Here is a 25590-nt window from a genome sequence, read left to right as displayed (position 1 = left end):
CTCTCATTGTCAGAGTGTGCGCAGGGAGTATTAGCTCTATGGTGTAGCGGCTTTTTTGCACCGAGCAGGCGATATGAAGTGCAGTAAGCGAACCCTTAAGAGACAACATGAAGAAATTTTTAACAGGGATGAGAAGAAAGGCGGAGAGAGACGAAGATAATGAGACAAAAGTAACTCACCCGAAAGCTAAGACGAGGAAATATGACGATGCATATGTAGCGCTTGGCTTCACTGTGGCCACAGTTGGAGACGAGGAAAGACCAGTGTGTTTACTGTCTAAAAATGTTGGCAGCGGACAGCATGAAGCCAAATAAATTAAGGCGTCACTTGAAGACATTACATCCCAATCATGCTGATAAGCCGCTGGAGTTTTTTCAGCCAAAACGTGCCGAATATTGCCAACAATCATCCCGCTTTGTGAATGCTACTTCAGTAAACCAGCGAGAATTGTTAGCATCCTATTATTACATATTATTATTACTATTATTTATAGTCGCGGCGGGGGGGGGCGCGAATTGTTTTCTACTTGCTGGGGGGGGGCGCAACAGAAAATAATTGAGAAGCACTGCTGTAAGGTAACACCGTGTACAGTATGCTCCACAATGCACAGGGCCAGTCTGTCACAAGTTTTATTAACAGAATTCTCCACATAGAAGTGGAAGCAGCAAAACATACAACTGGTAACCTCCAAATGTTCCTCTTTCACTCGATCCACCTGCTATCCCCTAAAGAAAACATTATTATGTTTATATAAGTCTTTATTTTAAAAAATAAATGAAAAAAATAGCAGTGCTCCTGGAAGTCTCTGTATGATGCTGCAGTAAGGAGAGACAGTGAGAGAGAAGCGATATAAACGCATCACATCCTCCTCCTCCAATTCCAATCCAATACGTTGGAGTGGGTCTAATGTTGCGCTGTTTACTTTTATTTTAACTGCAGTTCTTTGCCCTTCCCCATGGTCTCTCTCTGTCTCTCCTTGCGACCGGCCACGCAGTATTGCAAAGAGCCAATCTCAGATTCACCAGGGCCGTTCAGTCTCTCACATCTTGCCAGGTGCAGGAGGCATCATGCCTGGCATCCCACCAGACATTCCGGTGTTGGGCCCCAACAGGATCTATAAGAGAAAGGGTTGATCAGTCACGTCGATCATCAATGTACTTGTCATTTTTCTGTTCATACTGCATTAACTTTCAGCCAGATCAGATCAACTGTCAAGATTTGCTTCCATGTTTGAAACGCCTGCCAGGTCTCTGCTCTCTCAACTTCTGCTGAACATAAATATACATATATTTAAAGAATTTCCTCTCAGGGATAAATAAAGGAATTCCGATTCTGATATGAACACCTACCTGTCTCTGCTGCTGTAGCTGCTGCTGCTCCAGCTGTAGTCTTTCTGTCTCGAACACAACAGGCAGCACCAGGATCATGAAGGAGGTAGTACCCACCCAGAGCGCCGTGCGGGAAAAACTGAAGCAAGTTAACAATCAGATTAGTTGCTGCTGTTTTAGATGTGCCCATCCAATTTGTGGTCCAATCACTTCTAGTTCCAGCAGTTTACAATGAACAAGCATTTGGAAAATGTGAGACAGAATCTTGAATTTCCCTTGGGATCAATAAAGTATCTATCTATCGAACGGCTGCCGCTGGAATCAAACCCACTAATTAGCAGTTAATCTCTTTATCTACTGGGCTGTCAAGGTGCACGGAATAAACTCAGAAAACGTTGAAGAGATATACCTGTAGAACTTCTTGGCCAGCGAGAGAGAGCATTGTGCAGACACCTCTGCAGCGGTGCGAACTGTGTCAGGAAACATCTCTGTCAGGCCCCACAACCTCTCTATCAGTGTCTCATCCAGCTTCAGGAGACAAATACAAATCAGAGAAAAAGACTCTCATGAATAACAACATGCAGACAAAACATTCACTTAGAAACTTAGTAAATGTAGTTAGTCCTCCCTGAAGTTTCCAACAGCTGGTGAGAATACAGTAGGATATCCTCTTGCTACTGTGATAGCAGTCAAGACAAAAACATGACAGTGAAATGAACCCACTAACTAAGATACAATACTACTTTTTGACTACTTAGCAATCTTATATGATTAAACAGACAGGTCAGAGAAATGTATCAGTGCTTGCGAAAGTTTTGGTCTGGGAGGACATTCTGAAATAGGATTTCGCCACGTTGGTGCAGTAAAAAGAAAATTATTTGGTACCCCTTACAAAAAAGTGGATGCCATGACTTCAAGGAACTAACGTGCTCAGGATTTAGTGTGGTGGGAGGTCAAAGCTCGAATAGGACAAAGAGTAACGAGACAGCCCTAATTAAAATTAAACTGGAAAAATGACTTGTGTTTAGAGTAGACAGTTATGTGCAGTATACAGAAGGGAGTGAAACGTAAAGCACACAGCTCATGGTAGCGCAGCAAACACACTATGTAATTAGCCAGCGAATTAGCATAAGTACAGCCTCATTAGCTAGTCGTGCTTAGTCAGAAAAAATACTGTCTAGAAACAAGACAGCGCAATGTATTCAATATTTGCTCTTATTAACATTATTTAATACCCCAGAATGACCACCCACTTACATCTTCATCTTCGTCGTCGTCAATCTCGTCCTCGGGGGGCCGAACAGACACCGGGCCCGCGGAAGGGGAAAGCTCCTCAATTCCGGCCATGTCTCCTGCTAGCCCTTTCGTCTCTGTCGGATTGGTTCAACTGTGTGCACGGCGAGCGAATCACTATAAAACAAGGTGAGACCGATAGTCAGCTTAGTAAATTTCAGATGCGCCTGGCTTTCATTAAGGCTAAAGCTAAGAAGCGTGCATTGGTCCAACGACAAGCTGAGGTCACAGTGGGAAAACGTGAGGTTGCCAGCGACGAATGACGAAGGCAGGGCAGGGGTCAGGTTGTAGTTCACCAAAGATTAAACTACGCCACCTGCCGCCGTGGCTGTCTAATCGCACTCTGTGATTTTGAAGTCTTTAACTGCCTGAAATACTAATGTGTGTGCGTATTCAGTACTAGTATATTAAGTAACACCCGTATATTGTTAGAACACTAAATATACATTGGTAGAGCACTAATATATAGTCACAACACTGATGAAGGATTGTTAGAATATTACAAAATTGTTATTATGTTAAAAAAGCAGAGGAATACTAGTGCGTTGTTGGAACAGTAATGAAGCCCAAATACAGTCTTTCGGTCATATTGTACTGTACTGTATGTACTGTTCTGTGTTTCGCCAATAGACTTTCAATTACATTTTTTTTTTATTGGCTGCTGAATAGGGTTCCTTTAACTTGAATATCCTGCTGTATATAATACAACTTGCGACTAAAAATGAAATAGTCACCAACAGACACATAATGGAAGTTTATATGAGTGTCTATAGTGCAGTGAAATTAACTGTACTAAAAACCTATTTAACATATGCAGAAATTATAACGTCTAACCCTTGAGCATGTGCGTTTGTGTGTGGCGTAAGGATTTGTCTTCACTAATCGCATTCAGCGTTGGCCTCTGCTGGATTTTTAACTTCATATTCGTGCATCTCCAAAATTCCAAATAGTCAATACAGGGTGACTCTGAAGCCACATTTTTCCAGGGAAGTTGTTGTTGCTGAGAACAGCGAAAGGAGGGGCAGTCATGGAAAAGTTCTGGGATGCAGGGAATCCTTGTTTACATCCTCTCAGAGTACGCCGCGGGGGCGGGGTTGGCTCCGCCCTCATTCTTTAGGCCTGACGTCATTGTCGCTTGTGTTTTTTATGAATGAAGGAATCCAGGCTCAGAGAGAAGCGGAGTAATTCCGGGAAAAGGCGGACTGACATTTTGTCGCCAGAGTCGTTTCGACCCAGCAGGTAAATAATCACTTTAGCAAAATAATAAACGTTAATACATGTAGCCGAAATTTGTTGATTGTAGTGAAACACTAGAGGACTTGTATCCGCATGGGGCTTGCTAACCAAGCAAGAACAAGGCAGCTGTTTGCTTTAATCCACTTTAGCTCGCTGGAAGCCGTTGATGCTAGATGCTAACAGTTAACATCACTGCGTTATTAGCATGTTTAAGATGAAACGGATAATTTGGCCACGTTTTACGTATTTATGGCTCCATATTTAACTGCCAGAGGGGGTTCACTTCCTTATTTAAAGATATACTTTGAAATTATTTCTAAATTAAATTTCCAATTACTAAAATGGATGTCGAGTGCACTCGTGATCGCTGTTTACTATAGTAGCAGTGTCTTTGCTCCAAGTTGGCCAACTCGCCTCCCTATTGGGGTGGATTCTGGATGTAGCCAGATGAAGAAATACAGTTTCCTTGAGTGGTCAGTATAATGTATTTGTTATTTAGCTATTTAATGTTAAACAAAATAGCCATCGGGGTATTGGTTGTAGCTTACGTTTGGCAGTGCTGCGTTCACTTGTTGCGTTCCACTGTGATAGCGTTATTCAAGAAGTACTATGTCCTTTAAAGCGATATTTATAGCAAAGTACAAACGTGGATATCCTGTTCTGTTTGGACAAATACAGAAAGACGTGGTCACAGCTGTTTTCTCCTGGGTTTGGACTGAGTGACAGTCTTACCGGAGCTGAGCCGACGGTTTATTGCTGAATCACCCTGACTTTACGAAACGGCGGCGGTCTAGTCGGTTTACAGCCCGAGTCCACCGGCTGGTTGGACAACCACTGTTGTTGAAATCTGTACTTCCCACGCATTTCGGGAAATGCAGTTTATTCTCAGCAAACAGCAGACCATTTTAACCGGTGGCCGATTTAGCTTATGTGGATGAACACCTGCTGTACATGGGTTGGAGGCCTACATGTGCCGTTAAAGCCTGTTTTGAAGTCCAGTTTTTACGTAAAGTTGGATTTTGGAACTGAAGGTCACCAAAAACGGAGCAGAGGAAATGTGATTTTGTAACTAAAATGACACCCTTTGCTTGTATGGTTCCTCCTCCTGCCTGACTGCATGGTTAGCTTGTTAGGAGTTCAGTTGTCTGAAATGTTGCTGACGAGAGCACAAGTCTTCTGTTTATAATGTAGGTTACTACTGTCAACACAAATATCTACACGTTCTTAGGTTTGACAGTTTTGAGTCCTGGAAGAAAAGAACTTCAACTCTTTTTATTTGGCAGGCAAATATTGGTTAAAGTGACAATATATCATGTATAGAAGTGAAATGCCCTTTTATATTTGGGGACTATAAATGTTATGAAAGTCAGCACGTTTCATTTGGGAGCCAGTAGGAAAAACAGATTATCTTAACTTGATTATTATATTAAATAATTTGATGAGATGAACAACAGATTCCACCAATTCCAGCTGCTACATGCTGTTTGGAGAAAGAAGGATCTTATCTTTAAGATTTTGTGGTTCTAATTATTATTATTATTATATGTTGTTACATGTTTATAAGATAAAAGAATTTATTCATGTCATAGATCATAAATAACAAATTTGTAGCAGCAAAGACTAATAAAAAGGCAGTGAAGTTCTGCTTGTCAAGAACAGTCTGTTTCTCAAACTGAAAGTGCAAGGAGTTTGCTCATCAGTGAACCAGCCAACCACTGGACTGTGTTTTCTTGTCACAGCTTTGTTTGTTCACATTTTTTTTCTTTTATTTTTCTACATTTCTGCGCTATAAAGAAACTAAATGAAAGGCCACTTTCTATAAAAAGGGAAAAAAAAAACAATGTTGCAGTAAATATGAGAGTGAACACATTCACTTTCCAAAAGCTATGTGGGAAATCACCCTGTGGTTTGATGATGTTAAGGCAGAAACCGCCGGGTTTCAATTAAATATTAATGTCGAGATATTTTTGCTGTACAGTCAACACAGCGTGACTTTCTCATCAGCCTGCTGCGCCGTTGTTTCTGTCTTGTGTGCTTTGATCAGGATGGAGGTTAACATTTAATACAGCAAAAATGGCCTCAAGGTAAAGTGCAGAGTCATTTTATACAGAGTGATCTGAATCACACGGCCAAATCAGGCCAGAAGTGACGAGGGGAAAAGTAAGTTCAAGTTGGCCGAGTGAGATGTTGGACTTTAATCCCACACAACAACATTTGTGAACTGACCTTAAAGGGAGTGTAGGAAGTCTCCATGCAGTCTGTGTGAACTGTTCAGCAAGAGGAAAGGGAGAAAATTTCCAAATACAGTCTTGTTAAGGCCGTACAGACTTAAACAAACACTCACACTGCTGTTATTACAGCTTGTTACTGGGGGCTGTAATTTAAGGGTGGGCAAACTTACCCAAATGTTGCCGTTTTAGTCTCCTCTTTTTGATTAAATGTCAGAAAAGAGCAACTTCAGAAAACACAATTTCAAGGCACAAATAATGACTTTTTTGTGTGTCGAGGAATATTGTGATGGAGGCGTGAACTTAAATATAGCTTGACACAGTGAGCAGCAGTAGTTTTCTGACCTTAGACTTTTTCACATTGAAAGTTTTGAACCGTTGGTGTTGTGCTGACAAGGGGAAGTGTTGAGGGAATTGGTTAGCACACCTGCTTTGAGCAACCAAAGGGCAGACACATGATAACTTCCTCCTCACTATTCCAGCAAACAGAGAAAGGCATGTCGCTTTCAAAACCTCCTCTTTCTTTCATATCAAACCACAGAGTTTAATGAGAGCATGCGTTTGGAGAAGCATGAGAGATCTGTGGCTTCTCCTTTTCTTTATCGTGCATGACTGGCTGTCTTGTGAGCGGATGGTAAATGTCAAGCCAGAATTTGACAAAAACAGCATGATGCCCTGAGTGACATGTGATAACATACCTTTTTTTCTTTGCATCCTGTTTCTGTTCTTCCAGAGTTTCTGTATCTGTGTTTGGGTGGGGAAAAAAGCTGAACGGAGTCTCATCATGACGACAGAAAGGAACAGCAAAGCCCTGAAGGTAACACACTCAGCTTTATTATCTCTGTTTTCCAAAGAAAAAGAAATGTCAATGTTGAAAAGAAGTTTTAATCTCCTCCCTATCAGTTAATTTTTAAGATTACTGGTTGTTTTTTTCTTTTCTTCTCTTCTTACTACACACTTCCTCCCTTCCTCTTTCCTTCTCCTAATCTTTCCTATTCCTCTTCAGGTCAAGCAGGAATGTGGAGAGAACGTTCCCATCCTGTCCGACAGCGAGCTCATGTCCCTCTCAGTACGAGAGCTGAACCTCCACCTTCGTGGCCTGTCCCGCGAGGAGATCCAAAAGCTGAAGCAGCGCCGTCGCACCCTGAAGAACCGGGGATACGCCGCCAGCTGTCGGGTCAAACGTGTCTCCCAGCGCGAAGCCCTGGAGCAGCAGAAAATGGAGCTCCAGAGAGAGGTGGAGAGGCTCGGGGCCGAGAATGCCGGCATGAGGAAAGAGCTTGAGGGGCTCGGTGCGCGCCTGGCCGCCCTTCAGAGGTTTGCCAGAGGCCTGGAGGCCGGAGGGGGCCACCTGCTGGCCACAGCCCCACGCCTCAACACAGCCTCAGTCATCACCATCGTGAAGAGTCCGCCACAGCCTCAGCAACAGAGAGAGCAGGAGCCGTCCTAGAAGGAGCTGCTAAAACCAGACTGGGGGGGGGGCGGGAGACACACGACCTGCAATGCAAACACATACACACACACACACACCTACAGGCATATATATATATACTAGCGACATGCATGCAGAGAAGAGGAAGATGATATTAGTAGGACAATACTTAACACTTGGTGGTGTTACGCCTCATTCACATTTCTAAATTCTGTTGGATTATATATGCAGGAATTATTCATTCCTGTGTGATACAGTGTTGGCAGAGTGGTGTGTAACTTCACCAGACAACCGCTACACTTAGTTTTCCAGAGCAGAAGCCAGGAACAGTCAAAACATTATAGGACGAGTGGAGGTGTCCTCTACTTAATGTCGTTTAGTTGACTGAAACTTAGCAAAGTGTGTTCGTTTAGAAGCTGTCCAAGATTGGAATGATGTTGAGAAAGATGTAGCAGGTTTATGTAAGTGAGGCATTGGGGCACTGACGTGCGCACACATGCACAAGACCCTCACACTCATACCCCTGACCCACGTGGGGCGTAGACATTGACTCGCTGACTGAAACCTGACCAGCCCAGGGTTACTGTGCATCCTCACTGCTCAGCAGATTCAGCGCTGACGCTGGAGCTCCCACAGAAAGGCCCGCGGCTTCTCTCTGCTACCGTTTATGGCACTTGACTAACAGCAAAATGCCAGGTTGTTAAACGTACACCTCTACACGTTTCTGGTACAGTTGTAGTCCATAGTTTTGAGCTGTTTGTTATACCAGCCCCGGCACATTTGTCCCTGCTGCTGTGCAAGAAGGTGTCCCAAAGTATGAATTGTTTGTGTTAGTCATTAATGAAGAGTTTCTCAACCTCAGTGTCACTTGATATGCTGGCGTGGCCATAGGAGAGGCTTTTATTGTGAAATGTTTTGCTTTGTCTTTTTTTTCCCCCCAATACTTTTAAAATTCTATTTTCTGTATGATCAATTTGGAGCTTCCACTAACGGTATGCCATTCGTAAAGAGCTTTGTTTGGATTGTGGGGATTTTGGGAGCAAAAATGGCCACATGGTCAGGAGAAAGGTTGAGAAACACTGCATTTGTTGATTGTGAATTTCTTCAGGCAGTCCATTCAATGAAGTGTGTTTTTGGGATTCCACTACTTCCTCCCTCAAAACCTATTCTACCCCTCCATGTGAGGGGAAACTAGTTTTGTACTGCTTGTGTACGCATTTCTCACATTGATGCAGTGCCTTCAGTCTATGTTGGAGCAGTAGCTAAGAGGAAAAAGGTTCAAAGCAGACTGTAATCGCTCCTTCTTGACTGTACACAAATGCACATTTGTTAGTGTAGGATTTCTCTGGTTTCTCCTGTTTTCAGAGCTATAATCCTTCATTGCTCATCTCACAGTCCCCACTGTGCAGCTATAGTCTGCTGTGACTTCCTTTTCTTTCATATTTGGTAGACTCCCAACAGCTGATGTTGGTCGTTTTGCTACAAATGTGTACAAGAGTGGCAACTGGTAGGAATTCCGCTCACGTCGATGCGAACCCTCCACATACATTCCTGTTCTGTGTTCTTATTTGTAATGTTCATGTGATGCCGTTGAGAGACAAAAATGTTGAGTGACATTTATCAGAGATATATTCTATATTTTATTTGTATTTAAAGGTAGATATTATAAAAAAGACAAGCTAACGAGTGCTGTGATGTTCTGTATGTTTTCAGAAGTACTTACTTATGAATAGTCCGGGGATATTCTCACGTCTAATTATTGTGTTTTGTGGCAACGATGATTACTTTACAAAATGTTAATTATTAGCTATGTAGAAATATGCTCAAAGCCAATGGCCATATTGCTGTATGATGATTTTTTTTGTGTGTGTGTTTCTGCAATGTTTGTACTGGCTTGTTGTAGTGGATTCTTGGAGGGATATTATTTTTCTATGATCATTTGTATGTCATTTGTGTGAAAAATTAAGGTCACTTCTGAATTGGCTTGGTGGGCACATCCACGGGATGTTTGAGGAAAACAGAAAAGTGTGGGAATAAACGATGGAGTTGAGGAGGAGGAGATAAGAAAGTCGAAGAGTTGTTGAACGATGGAGAAAGAAAGTAAGGCAAGGAGGATGAGGGAGAGGAAGAAGAAGAAGGTGGAAAGAGGTGGTGCTTTTATTCACTTGAAAACCTCCATTGATCGCAGGCCTGTTTCAGCCAAGACATGCTGACAGGATTGGATTTCATGGAGTCGAGGCCACTGAATAGTGCTAGCAATATCATTTATAAACCGGCATTGTAACGCATAAGACTGTGTTAACTCCTACAGATATGAGGTATATATTTAGCTATATGAATACCAGTGTGGCAAAGCATTTATTCTCAATATTTTAACGTCTCACATCTGTCAAAACTGTGCTGGATGTTTTGTAATACTTGCAAAGCAAAAAAATGGTTTTTGTATTTATTACTTTTCTATTGTGAAAATTTAAGTACATTGTCTATTTTATATATTAATTATAATAAATGTTGTACATATTGTACATAAAATGGTGCGTTTGTGATTGTGGGTTGGATTGTCAACGCACACGTGGTACAGAAAGGAAATGGATCTACAGGATGTGTTGCACAAGTTATCTGCATCAGAAGATAAACTCGAGGTTAGAAAGTGAAGAAACCCCCGATCAAAGTTTCTGATCAAGGGTGGAACGTAGCGAGATCGTAAGTCGTTTTTAATTGCACGCTAATGTTCTCAGTGTGAGAAGCACTATTTCTCTTAATGCTGTGACAAATCCAAAGCAAATAAATTCTCGGTCACGTTCAGGCATGTCTTGACTTACGATGCAAAATAGTCCTGACTCGTATACCAACACACTACTGATGTTTACTTCAACGCTGCTAAGGCTGCTAAACCTGCATGTGCGTTGATTCAACAGGAGAACAACTGAATACTGATGATGACATTAATGGTCTTAGAGGTCAAAATAAAGCTGCCTTTCTGCAGTGCAAACCTTTTCACAGTGAAACTTAGCATCTGAAATGAATGAATATGAAAATGAATATTTGTAAAAATGAATATTTGTAAATTAACATTTTTCAGTGAAGTAGATACAATTCCAAGAATATTTAATCATTTAATAGAACTTTATGGAAAAGTCCAACCTGACACAAATTATTTAATGCAAATATGTCCTGAAACACATCTGGAGGGAATCTTTAAACTGTGGCTTAATATACATTACAAAGCAAAGCAAAACAAGCGGTTAACTTACGTCAGACTAAACATCTTTTATTATTTCTTCAGCTCCATTTAACATGAAATAGTAGCATCAAGAGCAGCTTTATGATATACAAAAAACAGTAAAACAAAAGTCACTGAAATAAAATAAAAAGACAAGTCATGAATGAAAAATACAAAACTAGGTCTCTTTTCTCCTCTGCTCCACCTTTACAGCATATATGACTATTTCAACATACATCACTACTGCAGACAGCACTTCAACCTGTATTTACAACGTTAGTGTACAGCGTCATATTCATATATGTCTCACAACGTGTCTCACATCTCGCCAAGTAACAAAGAGAAAGTGGACGAAAAGCGTCCTCGGCTTTGAGGTGAAGTATGGCATTCAACGTGACTATCACGCCATCTGCTCTGCTTTTAAATTGTAAATGATTTTGTTCTCAAAGAGGAGACCTGCCTTTCGGGGCTTGTATAGACAAGAAAGTGAATGCACACACAGAGTACTGTAAACGCGATGAACTGACCAGTGCTTTCATAAGGGGAATACAGAGTCCCATTTGTAGCTGGGTGAAGCTCAGTCAAGGTCAAAATAATCCAATTTATATCCAAATACCCAGACAACTCTTAGTAATGTCTAAAAATAAGCCGCAGCTCCTGCGCACAGACGTGGCCTCTAACCGGTTTAAAAGCAATATTATGTCAGGCAAAAGCAGAAATAAAACAAACACCCATGACCAGTGTCTGGGGTTGGGGCTCGCTTCTATTTATCCATGCAAGAAGGAAAAAAAACAAAAAAACAAAATAAAAAACAGATTGATGAGAGGATAAAAAAGTGACAGACTGGTGCTCAGACAAAGCTTTCTTTTTTGTTACATGAAGCTTGAAGTGTGTGATAACTGCCTGCCTGTAGATAAGAGTGTCAAAGTGCTCATGTCCTCTCCACACGCAGCCCCCTGGTGTTCATACGGAGCGACAGCAGGGCAGTGAAAGTAGTTAAAGTAAACGTGTCAGCAGACTTGGTGTGACTCACTCGGATGACTCAAGAACTTCAATTATGTGTACAAAACAACAAGCTCCGACTGCGGTGGAGCTAAAATCCAACGCTGACTGGAAGAAACAGGGGAGCATCCAAGTCAAACAAACAACGTGAGGCCTATGCATCATGTTATTTCTGAGAGAAAACGACCGTCTGACATGTTATAAATGCGTGAAAAGGAAATATGGTGTACAAAATATGTTTTCCAATAATATTGTGCTAATAATCAGTTTGCTATGTTTTCTTTTAAGCTTTCAAATATACCACAGCTCAGAATACAGTTAGTTAGATGTGGTTAAGCTTACAAGCATAAAACTTACAATAGGGAAACCTGACACTACAGTGGGTGAGTTGGCACAAATGCAGAAAGCTCATTTGCTTTGGACAAATTTTAGTCATTTTTAGTAAGTTGGAGCCAATGAGGAACATCAGGTTATGAGATGGGTGGGTTTTTGAAAACGCAGTTTGATGTGAATTTAAAATTCAAGGACATCAGCATGTATGTATATTCTGTGTTTTTACTTTTTTGTTTGTCAGATTTGATCTACTGATCTCAGGCTACTGACAACCAATGTTATGCATGTTTTTAGCAAAAGACAGAAGAAAAACATCCACCAACCAACAGCTTGAAGCTAAAATGTTTCTATGTGCAAAAAATCTGTTTATTTTTTTATATTTACTGAAACAAAAAGTGAGAGGATTTAAGTTTCACTTTGACGGTTTAACATTTGGAATCAAACTAAGAGCGGAAAGGTTTAACTCCTGAACTGGAGCTCCCCTACTGAGAACAAGCATCTAAACTTAGCTTTAACCTATATTCCTCTTCTGTTTTACCTCAATCCAGTTAACCTACATTGTGTTCTGCAGGTCTACTGCCAGAGTGAACCAGCTTGAGCTTTAATCCCATCCATTCAAATAATGCCCCAATTACAACCAGTGTAATCCTGACCAGCTCTGTCGCTTCCCTTCACTCCTGCTGCCGGCTGGACTGCTGGAGCAGATGTACCATATAATCTATAATCTGCTCTGCCTCGCTCTCATCTGTTCCAGTATTATCAATAACAACAATGATCCATACAGCTTGCATCCACTCATAGTTTTGACTTTGCTTCCCTTTAAATCCTTGCACACACTGCAGTGAGGGATAGTCCTCAAAACCCCACAGTAACACCAGGGTCACAGCAGCACACAGAGAATTAATCTACACATTCATTTTCCATAACTTCCGACCACTTTTCAATGACCGACACTGAAAACAGCTTCTGTTTGAAGCACTGGAATGAGCTCGGAGACCAACTAATTTGTCGAACTGTTGCAAAATAATATCTAAATATTAGTTTCAAGTTCACAAAATTATAAGTTAAAAACTTTTATAAAACTTTAAGGGTATTTCCAATTTCAAGTCATGAAAAAAAAATCAAGTTAAACATTAAGATTTTCATGACTGAGGAAAACAAAATGCAAACCAATCCAGAACCAGAGCAAACATCCATTAGGATGGTCTCATTGCCAGTCAGAAAAGAAAACATGACTGAGCTGAAATGTGAAATGAAGCTTCTATCCAAGCTGGAAAAATTGCGTATGTACAAGTGTGACTCACAAACTTTCCAAAAACAGACACAGCTCTTCTCACTTTTATACCAAATCAGCTTCAAGTGTTTCCACCCAATAAGACGCCTGGGAAATGTGGGCGCACAAGTGTTTCTGCAGGGAGGTCCTCGCATTCACGATCAGTCTCAAAAACAGGAAAAACAAACGCACACCTCTCTAATCACTCACACATTACCGAGGGCTGGCTGCACGCGAGGATTAAGTACCATCGGACAATAAAAAAGTCTGAATCTGAGTCAGCTGGAAACGTGATGTTTCCTGCTCTAGAATTCATCATCGGAGCTGAGCAGCAGGGTCTTCTCCGTGTCGCCGCGGCCGCTGACAGCACTGTGTGTCCGCGAGACGGGCGGCGGTGCCCCCTGCTCCAGCGTGGACTGCTGAGTGTATTGCTGGTAGGCCGGGGAGAAGTTGTGGATGGCGTCCTGGACCATGTCTCCTGGGCTCATGGTCTCCTTCAGGCTGCTGGAGATGCTCTTCATGGGGGCACAGCGGCCTGCGGGACGAGGAGGAAAACACAGAGTTAGAGGTCAGGAGAGGAGGTGAAAGAGAAAGACAGTAAACAGAGTTTAAAGGAAGAGGAAAAGGGTAGAATGGGACAGTGTGGAGAGGAGAAAAAAGATGTATAGAAAGGAATGAGAGTGATTTAGAGGAGAGGGGGGTAAAGAGAGGAAGGAAAGGGGCAAAAGGAAAAATAAAACATTAAGGGAGGATGGACTGATGGTGATTTAAGCAGAAATGTGGGAGCAAATCAAATGGAGAGGGAAGGAGGAGGAGGAAAAGGGGGAAAAAAGAGGGAAGGATGAGAAAAGACGAGAGAGTAGAGTCAGAGGACAAAAGGATGGGATAACAAAAAGACAAAAATTATGGAGAAGAGAAGAATGGGGAATCTGTGTGATTTAAAGGGTGTTAAACAGCCAGACAAAAGAAAGGACTGACCGAAAGAGAAAAGAGTGCATGTGATTTAGAGAGTGGGATGAACGGGAGAAAAGGATTCACTTCACAGGCATGAAGAGTGATGAGAAACAGGAAAGCCAGTAAAAGAGGACGAGAATGATTTGAGCAGAGGAACAGGAGCAAAACAAAAAAGAGTCAAGGATAAACAGAACCAAATTACATTCAAAACCTTGTATTAAAAAACAAACATAACGCATACTGGAAGGATGTAACTTGCTATCTAAACTAAAAACGGTAGCTGCCCAAAAGAAAAAGGGGGGATTGAACATGGAGTAAACAGTGTTTAACCTACCAAACTGTCCATATGTAGGAAGAGGTCCTTTATGACGCAGCAGAGAGGAAAAGAGACAAATAAAGATGGATGTGCAGAAACAGGAAGGGAGCAAGCCCAAACAAAAACATGAGTGATGGTCAGAAGAGCGAAAGAATAAAAAGGTAAAGTAAGAGAGAAGAAGGTATAAAAAGGGGAAGAACAGATGTGGAGAGACTTTAGAAGATTTTTCCTTTTGCAAAACATCAAATGTTAGTAACCTCTGACATCATACCATCATACCAAACATTCGCCGTAACCTTCCTCCTCTCTCACCTTGTGAATCGAGACTCTTGTCCATGTAGACTTTGTACGTGAAGGCGTGGCGCAGAGCCAGAGCGGCGAAAAACATCTCGATGCAAATGATAAAGTTCTGGTAACCAGCGGCGACCGTTCCCTCGCCGACCGACACTTCCACTGATTTAATCTGAGGGATGGCCCCGCACTTCTCCAGGATGGCCAGCAACATTCCTGATCACAAATGAGTAGATGATACTTCCTGAAGATAAACCAACCTTTGTGTATACACATTAATAAAAAGCATGTACTGTAGTCTCCCTACCCTGCCAGAAGGAGAGGAAGATGACCGACTTGACCATCAAGAACTTAAGCATGGGGCTGTAAGGGCTGAGCAGCTCCCTGGTGGAGAAGTAAAAGAGGAAGAGGGCGTACAGAGACAGGCTCACTGAGATGTTGTAGATGATGGTGACGTAGAGGTAACCGCTGGCAACACTGCAGAGGGAGAGACAACAATGTTAGAGGTGTTGATTTAGTACACCTGTACTCTCACCAATCAGAGGCGACATTTTAAAACTAAAATCTGCCCGGGCTTAGCGGACAGATCTCTACAGCTACTTCCCTGTTTGCACAACTTACTTGAAGTCTCCGTCCTTGTATTTGCCGTATGCCTGCAGGATGACAGTGATGATGGCCATGAGGGGTTTGATCACGCAGAACTGCAGAGTGGCCTGCTTACAGAAGCGCAGGAAGCCGATGGAGTAGGCCTTTCCCCTCAGACAGCAGGTACCGTACATACAGCTCGACCTGACAGGACAAAACACACTACAGTTTACACTTAATTCCACACTGATTACTGAACATTAAGTGTTTCAGCAACAAAACATGCAGGACATTTACGTACAATAAATGCAAACTGAATTAACAAAAACCCTAAAAAAACAAATATTGTCTTAAAGGCCTTTTAGAGCCTTGGATTGTGGAAATCTGAGACTCACTCGATGGGTTTCCCTCTGATCTCAGCCATGATGGCGCTCTCTCCTCCCAGGTATTCATAGCACAGACTGAGGAAGTTGTAAATCACAAACGCTGTGGAGAAACAACGAGAGAAAGGCTGTTATCCCTGTGCAAATTTTATTTACTTAATCCAATAATCACACAAGATGTTTGCTATCTGGCCCGATTTTGGAATTTTGTAGTCCCTTCATAATAAAACAGAATAGGCAACGAAGTACACATGAGAAAATATTTGTAAAGAAAGACTAAATCAACATTTTTTATTTTTTTTTTTGAACAACTGATGTTTTGTTGTTCTGATATGCTGCTTGTGACATTAATAACTGTCTTCACTTTAAAACCTATTTAAGACATAAATTTAAGACCTATTCCTGGTGTTTCTCTTTTCTTTCTCATGACTTGTCACAGGGGAAAATGTTAACGTCTTGGTTAACCGCGTGACAGTGAGGCAAATACAAATACAATTACACTGCATGCTGCCATGTGAAAAGAGATTTAACAGCATGTGCTTTATATGAAAGGCTCAAGCTGCATTTGGAAACTTTGAACAACGTCAAAGACAAATGGCAACTAGACATAACTGTGAGAAAACTGTTTAAACCGTAGCACCATAAACTAAAAAGTACTGCAGACTGAATCGGTCGCCCACAGACCCCAAAGCACACAAACAAAAAACACATCGCTTCCTGTCACACTTGTTTTGACAATGCCAGACTGAGACATGACCTCAAAGTCTGAAATCAGTTTACACACCATCACTCAACTCAGCGTTACACTTGTGCCAAAATGAATATTACTGTGAAAATATTAACACAAAGCGAGCATGACTGAATTTTTTTTGTATCACCTAACATGAAAACGGTGCGATGTTGTTAAAGGGGTCTCTCGTAGTGAAGAACCTACAGAGAAATTTAACCCACACAGGCAGCCCTCCTTGACTCTACAGAGATTCATAATGAGTTTCAGCTCATTCTTTAGCTAAAGCATCTATTAGTAGATCTGGTCAGGAGGATGCTGCAGCTGGATGCAGACCTGCGCATCAAACCCTTACACGTTCTGCAGCATCCTTTCTTTAGTCGCAGCCTCCCCCAGAGCCAAACGTCGGCTGGAGCCTTCTTGGATGTCGCAGGGACACAAATACAAGAAACTTTCTTGTGGACGAAGCTTGAGTCAAACTTAATGACACCGTCAAGGGCCAGAAGGACATGAAAGACGCCGACGTCCTGCCTGAGACCGAAGCTGAGAAGAACGGCTGCTTCGGGCGAATTGACAAAAGCATTACAGCAGCCTTCAACTTTTCTCTTATAATAAGAATAAAACAGACAAAACCTCCTTCCCACAGTAAAGGATAACGTAGTTGTTTGAGAATAGCCTTCACAGGACTTCATGTGAACCAATCATATCACTTAAAAAAAAAAAAGTCAGAACAAGACACAAAAACAGATGTAAAGCAGCTTTTTTCCTGGATTGGTTGAATATTGCTCATCATCACTATTTCACACATCATTTGCACCACAGATATAAAGCAGTCAAGTAGTTTCCTCAGTGATAAGTAGTAGTTTCAAAGTAAGTCCTTAGAATGAGTTATTGATTAACATGACTCCCTGTGTTACCAATTTAACATTTACAGCAAGATCTAACCTAAATTTGTAGTTTTATATGTAAATGTACTGTGACTAAAATTTTATTGGGTCACTTAAATCTTGCAACAGATTGGCCTTGATTCCACTGGAGTCTTATTTGGTTATGTTATGATTATAAGAAAATCATTTCTCAGTGCGGAAACCACAGTAAGATGGCTTTGTCTTTAACCTGCGGGGCAACGAACAGCTTAAAAATCCTTGGGAGCAATAACTTTCGTTAAGTTGTAATTCAGTCACTAGAGAATGTTGATAAAAGAGGGCTGAAATCTGTGGCAATTTCGGGCAGTCCAGACTACATTATAGACCCTGATAACCGCTACAGCTGTATGTTTATTTGCTGATTCACTGATGTGTAAAAACTACTGTTAAGAGCTAAACATAAATGTGATAATGGATTCAGATTCAATAAAATGCTAATAAAAAAAAAACGCAAAGCACAGATCACTGAGTGAACCGATTCTCAAACTTACGGTAATGTAAAACTTTGTTGTTCTATCCTTCTGAGGACGCGTCATTTACACAAGATTACACCAAACTATAAATCTTCACTATAAACACTTGTGACCTCAAACAGCAGAAACATCCTCAATTTCTGAGCAGCAAACTTGGTTCTCACCAAAGCAGAAGATAACACCTCCCTCCCCCCATACACAAACACACACTCCACACACACAAACACACACCTCTCCCCGTGTGACTGATTTTCACCTCACTGTCTCTTGTGACCAGTGGATTATCTCTTCTCCGTGCAGCTTCAGTGAGGGTGATGACGGCCAAGAAGCTCATAAAAAACACAGTCAGGCTAATCCTGTTAACACACACCCTCTCGGGGCGGTGTGTGTTTGTGTGACTGTGCACGGCAGGTAAAACGAGGCGTATGTGATGGCTGTGTATCAGTTAAGCGAGAAAGTGCGAAAATGTGACATATCTTTGGTGTGCGTCATGGTGTTAATGCGTGTGTCTGTGTGGGTGAGGGGTGTGTGTGTGTGCGCATGTTGCAGTGTTGTGTTACAATAGCGATCTCAAAGCAGCTGTCTTGCTGGTAGGGATTCTTATCAGTTGGGTGAATATATTCTCCTTTTCTCACTCTGACTCACTCTGTCACCTCTATTCCACCCACATACACACTGGAGCTTCGTCACTGCATTCTGCAGTCTGATGTCAGGCGCCTGTCAGACAATACTTAGGTAATACGATGCCCTACATGCCAGTTCACTGTCTGACATAAACACAAAGCAGGTGTTAATAGCCAAGTGACGGAAGCTGGCTGATCTGCTCTGAGCCACTCAGTAGGTGTCTCTGCTGTTTACCATTACGCTCTTTCGCTTCTCTCCAAGGACCTTCGTCAGCAGTGCTAGTTGCCATGGCAATACAGTAGGCCTACATACAATGAGAATAGGAACTTTGCAGCAAGTTTGGTTGAGCAATCTCATTATCTGACGCAGCCATTCTGGTTAATGAGGAAGATTTGTGAGCACAGTTGCCATGCAACAGGTCAGTCCAACCTCGCTGAGGAGAAGATCTGGGCAGGGCTCAGGGGCGCTGTGATAATGGGAAGTCAAAAAGGAGAAAAGGGATGGGAAGAGGAAGGAAGGAGAAAATGTGCTGGAAATATCTGGTTGAGAGTGAAGTCAAAGTGTGAAAAAAAAAAGCTGTGGAGGAAGATCATGTCGAGAGATGAGGAGAAGAAAAAGGTGGAGGAGGAGAGCCATCTGTCCGAGGGAGTGTAATGACGACTGCAGTACTCAGAGCGCTTCCTGTCAAAAACAGAACCATACACAGAGCGCCTCCGATCCACATTCGAATGATTGTGAGGTCATCAATTCGCCGACACAGGAAGTGACACATAAGATGAGTGTCACAGTGAGCAGACTATTTCTATCCTGATCGTCACAGCTGACTCTGGAGAATAGGAGTGGGGGCAGTTTTCACTGCTTTCTAAAAAATTCAAGAATTCAAAGCCTCATACAGGATCTGTTTTGTTTGCGTCATCCATCTGCTCAACAAAGCTGCCAGCTGACTATCTCCTTCAAATTTTCTTATCTGAAAAGCCGTAATATACTTCAGACCGAAAAAAGGCCTAAGTTGATATAAACTAAAACTAATTTGAGAATAAATAGTAACTTCAAAATACATGTAGACAATTCGGAATCGGTGTACGTATCAAGAAAACTCTGAACAAGCAGGACAAGACTTGGCATAAGTGCAATATTTAAAAAGTTTACAGTAAACTGTAATTTTGGGGATTACAAAACAGACTGTGGGGCCATTACAGTTACAAACTGAATTCTAAAAATCCAAGTCAGGAGAGTAAAATTCTAGAAAGCAAAAGACAGAAAAGGCAGAAATCTAATAATAATGAGAGAACACTTTGCAAAATAAACGTTCATCGTGTGGGTGGAGTAATCTCTTAAGGAGGGACAGATGCGCTGTCGATCACCAATCTGATTTGATCACAATGTGATTCAACAACTCAACTGGAAAATTTGGACACAATGCCGTCGAAGAGATTTTAATAAGTAATTTCTATTCAATCAGTGGTATCAAAACAAATGCCACAGTAAGTATGTCTTTGCATATTCGAGAGCTCACAGCTTTAGCCCGGATGGAGTCTGGGTTTGAATAAAAACTACTAAACAAGGCAATGTGGAGAGGCTTTGGATATTTTGTGATGCAACCACAATGGCTATAGCCTATAAGAGAACGGCATCATGGCTGCAGGCCACAGATGCATGTCCTTACCCTCGTAGCAGTCCCTGACGGTGTCAAAGTACACGTAGTACTGGTCGTTGGTGAAAAACAGGAGGCTGAGCCAAGAGTCGAAGGCATAGATAGGAACGATGAAGAGGATCCTAACAATGTGCCGCTGCTCCCTTGGTGAGCTGTAGAAGCGTAGATGCATGTAGATCTGCAAGAAACAGGAGAGACATTTTAAATGTTAATGGATTAAATATCAAAAAATGAGACATCTTTGAGAGACGATTTGTAAGTTGTGGAAAAGGTTTAAAACATCATCAGTATGCCAGAATAAAATAAAGCCTAAGTTAAAAGGACCATATTCCAGAGCTTTGTGGCATGAGTAAGAAAAGCTGCTTTGCTCCTCTTACTATGGCTGTAGACTAGTAAGCCTGCATAAAAGGGTTTAAACTCGTGTAGAAAGAAAGTCTGCAGAGGGTCCACAAGTGCGGCTTGAAGAGAGAGTCTTAAAACTAAAAGATAAGCTTGTCATTGTGTGGATACACATTCCAGGGAATATGCAGATTTTTATTTTGTATATCATTAATATTTCTACAGTGCATCCAGAAAGTATTCACATCGCTTCGCTTTTTCCACATTTTGTTATGTTAAACAAAATACCTCATAATGACAAAGTGAAATAAGTTTGCTTGAATTTTTTTGCAAATTTATTAAAAATAAAAAAACTAAAATATAAAATAACGTACATAAATATTCACACCCTGTGATCAATACTTTGTTGAAGCCCCTTTGGCAGCATTTACAGCCTCAAGTCTTTTTGAGTATGATCCTATAAGCTTCGCACACTTATTTTTGGGCAGTTTCTCCCACTCTTCAATGCAGAAGCTCTCAAGCTCCATCAAGTTTGATGGGGAGCGTTATGGTTCAAGTGTGGGCTCTGGCTGGGCCACTCAAGGACATTCACAGAGTTGTCCTGAAGCCACTCTTTTGTGATGTTGGCTGTATGCTTAGGGTCGCTGTCCTGTTGGAAGAAAAACCTTCACCCCAGAGCAGGTTGTCAGCAAGGATGTCTCTGTACATTGCTGCAGTCATTTTCCCTCGACCCTTACTAGTCTCCCAGTTCCTGCTGCTACAGAACATCCCCACAGCATGATGCTACCACCACCATGCTTCACAGTAGGAACGGTATTGGCCAGGAGATGAGCAGTGCCTGGTTTCCTCCAGACATGACGCTTGTCAATCATGCCAAAGAGTTCAATCTTTGTTTTATCAGACCAGAGTAAGAAAGAGTATTGTTTCTGGTGGTCTGAGAGACCTTCAGGTGGCTTTTGGCAAACTCCAGGCAGGCTTTCATATGCATTTTACTGAGGAGTGGCTTCCATCTGGCCACTCTACCATACCACCAGTTCCAAACTTCTTCCACTTATGGATTATGGAAGCCACTGAGCTCTTTGGGACATTTAATGTGGCAGAAATGTTTCTATGCCCTTCCCCAGATCTGTGCCTTAACACAATCCTGTCTCATCTTGTCTACAGACAATTCCTTTGACTTCATGGCTTGGTCTGTACTCTGACATGCACTGTCAACTGTGAGGACTTATATAGACTGGTGTGCGCCTTTCCAATGCCCAATCAACTGAATTTACCACAGGTGGACTCAACTCAAGTTGTAAAAACCTCTGGAGGATGATCAGTGGAAACAGGAAACAATTGTGGAATTGTGGAAACAATTTTGAGTGTCATGGCAAAGGGTGTGAATACTTATGTGCATGTTACATTTTTTGTTTTTCATTTTTAATAAATTTGCAAAAAATCCAAGCAAACTTGTTTCACTTTGTCATTATGAGGTATTTTGTGTAGAATTTTAGGGGAAAAATGAATTTAATCCATTTTGGAATGAGACTGTAACATAACAAAATGTGCAAAAAGTGAAGCGGTGTGAATACTTTCCGGGTGCACTGTACATCAGTCAATGTCACTGACCTTGACAGTCAGACCTGACATCATGTTACAGAAATGTATGAAAGGTAAACGCTCATTCAGCTTTTTCTTTTTCTTTTTACCCAGACAGATTTCATACAGCCTTTTCATCCACCTGGATCAAGTTTCACCTTCGTGTGTTTGTGTGCATGTTTGTGCACATTCATGCTCTGTATCACAAACACCTGTGAGGAATGTTGCCAAGCAACCCCTTCCCTTCTCCGGGCCTGAGCAGTTTGCAGGATCACATCACCTGTACATGAAATAACATGCACACCTGCCTTCCTCCCAAATCCAGTTAACATCTTTGTGAGAACTCTGCTCAGTCAAATCTGAATCGTTATCTGTATCTCCAGCTGAGTAAATAACAGAATATCAAGCAGAATTAAAGACCTGATGTTTTAACTCCCTCTTTTTCTCCTCATCCTGTTTGGCAGTGCTTACCTGGTGGCAGGTGAGGATGAGCGCGGTCCAGACGAAGAAGCCAGACACAGCCTGCGCGGCCGGAGTCATGAGGAAGATAGGCTGGTCTTGACTCAGCAGCGGTGCTTCAGGGAGCCATGAAATATTGGGGCCCGTCGGGGCTGCCGATGGCGGGGGTCCGGGTGCTGGAGCCATTGGAGAGTCCTCCCCCAGCCTCTCTGAGAGCGGCACGTCTCGTCTCCACAGCCTCAGCATCTGGATGTGACAAAGAACAGAGCAGATGTCAGTCATATCAGTCACTCTTTGTACCTGTGTGTGTGTGTGTGTGTGTGTGTGTGTGTACATATGGAAACCACAGAAACTCAAACAGTGACTATGCTGTGATGCAATTCTTTAAGTATGAGCATCAATTTCCACAAGTAATCATCAACCTGGAATATCGATCACACATTTTTTCATGAATTTAATGTGTAACCAGAGATAAGAAGGCAGAGCAGGACAAACACAGATTGAGGCTGACATTTTGTGAGGAGGATGTGTGAGGGTCTGTAGTTTGTACAGTGGCATCTGTGCTGGACTTTATGGAAAGAAAACAGTTTGGTAAGTTACTACATCTCCCAGAATGCCTTCTGACCACTGCCAGATAACATGTCCAAACATCTACACTTCAGGTGTGGTTTTAGGTGGAGCCAGTGAGCCTGATGGCATACTGTGTTTTTCAAGTTTACAGAAAGCAACCTATCATTCAGCTGCAAGGCATTCTGGTATTTTGAAGCTTTACCGAATCCTGCTTGTATGAAAAATGAAGACTGTGGTGATATTGTGACAGCTATAAGTAGAGGCTTTAAAGCAAACGTTTTCTACCACCAGATTTTTCTTGTTCCGTTAAAGATGTGTTCTAAAAACCGAAACACAATGCAAAATGATCAAATTTTGCCATGCTTCTACCATCTCCTATATTCACATATCTTTCTGTACATGACTTGTGAGTCAACCAAGGATGAACAGCCAACAGCCTGACCAAATTTAGGTGGAGACGAGCAAAAGACGTCACAGACGCTGCCGTATCCGCTTCCTGCTCCTGAAGATGACTGGACTTGAAGTGGCCAGAAAACATGTTACATAAGCAGCAGCTTGTCACTGTCTCCAAGGTGACACAGACAAGTCCTCAGGGGGTGTTTGCTCCGTGCACAGACTGACAGGTTTCATATAAGACTGAGCTTGGATGAGACAGAGACTTTGATGTCATGGAGGTGGAGTGGGAGGGTGGCACAAATGCATCTACGTGCATTTTAGATACAAAGAGAGAAAATAAACAATGAAAGAGCGGAAATGGACGCTAAATATGGTCACTGAATGAGAAACAGACAGAGCGTGAGAGAGGGTACCCTACTTCATTATGCCCTGTCATGGCTCATCTGCCAAAGAAGCATGGCAACCAAAATTCACACAGCACATTACGCAAACAACATGGACAATGACAGGCTGACATAATGCTACACACACAGGCACACACACACACACACACACAGACACCACCACCACTCAGTTTCTTCAGAGCATTAATTACGTTAAACTCGAGTGATTGAATTTGGTGGGTCAATAAAATTAATTAGGCTGCTGTCACAGTCTTATATGTGAGACTAAGAGAAGCTATGGCTTCGCTGTTTGGGTGAATGTAACCTGTGTGTGTGTGTGTGTGTGCGCGCGCGCGCGGGTGTGACAGAGAGAGACAGCAGGTCATTTGTATTGGTTTGCAAGGGATCAGCACATCCACATGTTAACAAGGAGAGGTGACAGACACACACACACACACACACACAATACCAGTGACAGCAAAATGCTGTGCTGGAGCAGAGGGACATCTGTGTATTTCATTTGAAAGGCAAAAATGGTCACTGTGTGAAGGAGCTCACACATGCTCACACACTCTCTCTCTCTCACACACACACACACACAGGAATAATATCAGGGAGGCAGGGGGTCAGGAATAAAGCAACAGATGGAAAGGGGTGACGAGGGCAGACAGGGTGTGTTTATAATTTATAATAAGTAGGCCTAATGGGTAACAGCCAGACTAGATTATCATACTGGCTAAAACAACAGGAACAAAAACAATGGGAATTATTCAGCAGAAAGCCACTAAAACATTTTGGCACTTTGATTACAGTTGTTGTATTGTGATGTTGCAGGTAAATCCGATTAAACAAGTTTAAATAATATGTAAATGACGCTCACATTCAAACAAATAAAAAACAAAAGACTTACCTTTGCAAATAGTCGCTGTAATTCACAGATTAGTTGATATTTTAAACCTGAAACTGAGAAAGAGACACTTAACTCGGATATAAAGATGTTGTGCAAAGGAAAAGTATTTAAAATCTGTTTTACAGACTAGGCTCACCTGCTAATTATATTGCTGCTTTAAAATCCTCCTCAACGAACGCACGACCAGAAATAACCCAGAAACGGCCTTAATTCCTCCTCAGAGCTGCACCGTTGCTCCCCTGACATCCATGTTTAGCTCTGAGCGGACAGACCCGTCAACCTCTGCGTCTCCCTCAAAAACTGTCCTCTAAAGTTTGTAACTCATGTTAAACACTTTCTAAATGATCCGTTTGTTACTCCTGTCTGTACATTAACCTTGTCTAGAGTCACTGGTTTTGGAGTTAAAACAGTAAACTCCCTCATTCCTTTCCGCTCTTTCTCCACTCCTCCGTTCCCGTCACACCAATCCCTGCCGGATTAACTACAAATCACAGGAGCTCCGCCCATCCCGCGAACGCCAGTCTGTTCAGCCAATCACACAAAGACTATCATTAATAATCCGGAAAAAGGCGGAGTTTGTCTATTGAGCATTGAGCATGCGCGGGTCTATTCTCGGTCCGGCAGCAATGGGAGTGTGGGTGTTGCGCGAGAAATGGTAAACACCGCTCCTA

The 25590-nt window shown here is 42.1% G+C and overlaps 3 protein-coding genes across 10 annotated transcripts; 1 reads left to right on the top strand and 2 right to left on the bottom strand.

The window, feature by feature from the left end:
* Positions 1–613: 613 nt before the first annotated feature.
* tomm22 (translocase of outer mitochondrial membrane 22 homolog (yeast)) lies at positions 614–6374 on the bottom strand. Of its 3 annotated transcripts, XM_046376513.1 has the most exons (6): positions 6259–6374; positions 6084–6124; positions 2586–2738; positions 1738–1856; positions 1350–1467; positions 614–1114 (listed from the first exon to the last, which is right to left on the bottom strand). In XM_046376513.1, the coding sequence occupies exons 3-6, from the start codon at positions 2673–2675 to the stop codon at positions 1040–1042; spliced, it is 402 nt and encodes a 133-aa protein (XP_046232469.1). In that variant the 5' UTR covers positions 2676–2738; positions 6084–6124; positions 6259–6374; the 3' UTR covers positions 614–1039. The 3 variants fall into 3 exon arrangements, with proteins under 3 accessions (XP_046232469.1, XP_046232468.1, XP_046232471.1); XM_046376512.1 differs by lacking the exons at positions 6084–6124; positions 6259–6374 and adding an exon at positions 4590–4729; XM_046376515.1 differs by lacking the exons at positions 6084–6124; positions 6259–6374 and adding an exon at positions 4406–4526.
* On the top strand, positions 3729–10052 carry maff (v-maf avian musculoaponeurotic fibrosarcoma oncogene homolog F). 2 transcript variants are annotated; one of them, XM_046376511.1, is made up of 3 exons: positions 3729–3860; positions 6819–6902; positions 7092–10052. In XM_046376511.1, exons 2-3 carry the CDS (start codon positions 6870–6872, stop codon positions 7533–7535), a joined length of 477 nt encoding a protein of 158 aa, XP_046232467.1. In that variant the 5' UTR covers positions 3729–3860; positions 6819–6869; the 3' UTR covers positions 7536–10052. The 2 variants fall into 2 exon arrangements, with proteins under 2 accessions (XP_046232467.1, XP_046232466.1); XM_046376510.1 differs by lacking the exon at positions 3729–3860 and adding an exon at positions 6500–6719.
* A 568-nt stretch (positions 10053–10620) lies between these two features.
* Positions 10621–25436, bottom strand: tmem184ba (transmembrane protein 184ba). 5 transcript variants are annotated; one of them, XM_046376509.1, is made up of 9 exons: positions 25056–25436; positions 24920–24934; positions 22673–22906; positions 20294–20459; positions 15890–15980; positions 15531–15698; positions 15217–15386; positions 14931–15125; positions 10621–13883 (listed from the first exon to the last, which is right to left on the bottom strand). In XM_046376509.1, exons 3-9 carry the CDS (start codon positions 22904–22906, stop codon positions 13654–13656), a joined length of 1254 nt encoding a protein of 417 aa, XP_046232465.1. In that variant the 5' UTR covers positions 24920–24934; positions 25056–25436; the 3' UTR covers positions 10621–13653. The 5 variants fall into 5 exon arrangements, with proteins under 5 accessions (XP_046232465.1, XP_046232463.1, XP_046232462.1 ...); XM_046376507.1 differs by having other exon boundaries at positions 24920–24986; positions 25056–25435; XM_046376506.1 differs by having other exon boundaries at positions 24920–24966; positions 25056–25435.
* Between the last annotated feature and the right edge of the window lie 154 nt (positions 25437–25590).

Source organism: Scatophagus argus, chromosome 21, assembly GCF_020382885.2.
Source record: "Scatophagus argus isolate fScaArg1 chromosome 21, fScaArg1.pri, whole genome shotgun sequence".
NCBI classification, from domain to species: Eukaryota; Metazoa; Chordata; class Actinopteri; family Scatophagidae; genus Scatophagus; species Scatophagus argus.
This window is presented reverse-complemented; position numbering and strand designations above follow the sequence as displayed.

Bases quoted from the DNA above. Each gene is read 5' to 3' on its own strand.
- tomm22 (XM_046376513.1), bottom strand. From the start codon at position 2,675: ATGGCCGGAATTGAGGAGCTTTCCCCTTCCGCGGGCCCGGTGTCTGTT. The intron at 1,857-2,585 runs GTAAGTGGGTGG...TGTCTCCTGAAG, and splicing joins ACGACGACGAAGATGAAGAT to CTGGATGAGACACTGATAGA. The intron at 1,115-1,349 runs GTAGGTGTTCAT...TTTCTCTTATAG, and splicing joins AGCTACAGCAGCAGAGACAG to ATCCTGTTGGGGCCCAACAC.
- maff (XM_046376510.1), top strand. From the start codon at position 6,633: ATGAGAGCATGCGTTTGGAGAAGCATGAGAGATCTGTGGCTTCTCCTT. The intron at 6,720-6,818 runs GTAAATGTCAAG...CTGTTCTTCCAG, and splicing joins GGCTGTCTTGTGAGCGGATG to AGTTTCTGTATCTGTGTTTG. The intron at 6,903-7,091 runs GTAACACACTCA...ATTCCTCTTCAG, and splicing joins GGAACAGCAAAGCCCTGAAG to GTCAAGCAGGAATGTGGAGA.
- tmem184ba (XM_046376509.1), bottom strand. From the start codon at position 22,906: ATGCTGAGGCTGTGGAGACGAGACGTGCCGCTCTCAGAGAGGCTGGGG. The intron at 20,460-22,672 runs GTAAGCACTGCC...TGTTTCTTGCAG, and splicing joins TCATCCTCACCTGCCACCAG to ATCTACATGCATCTACGCTT. The intron at 15,126-15,216 runs GTAGGGAGACTA...ATTTGTGATCAG, and splicing joins CTTCCTCTCCTTCTGGCAGG to GAATGTTGCTGGCCATCCTG.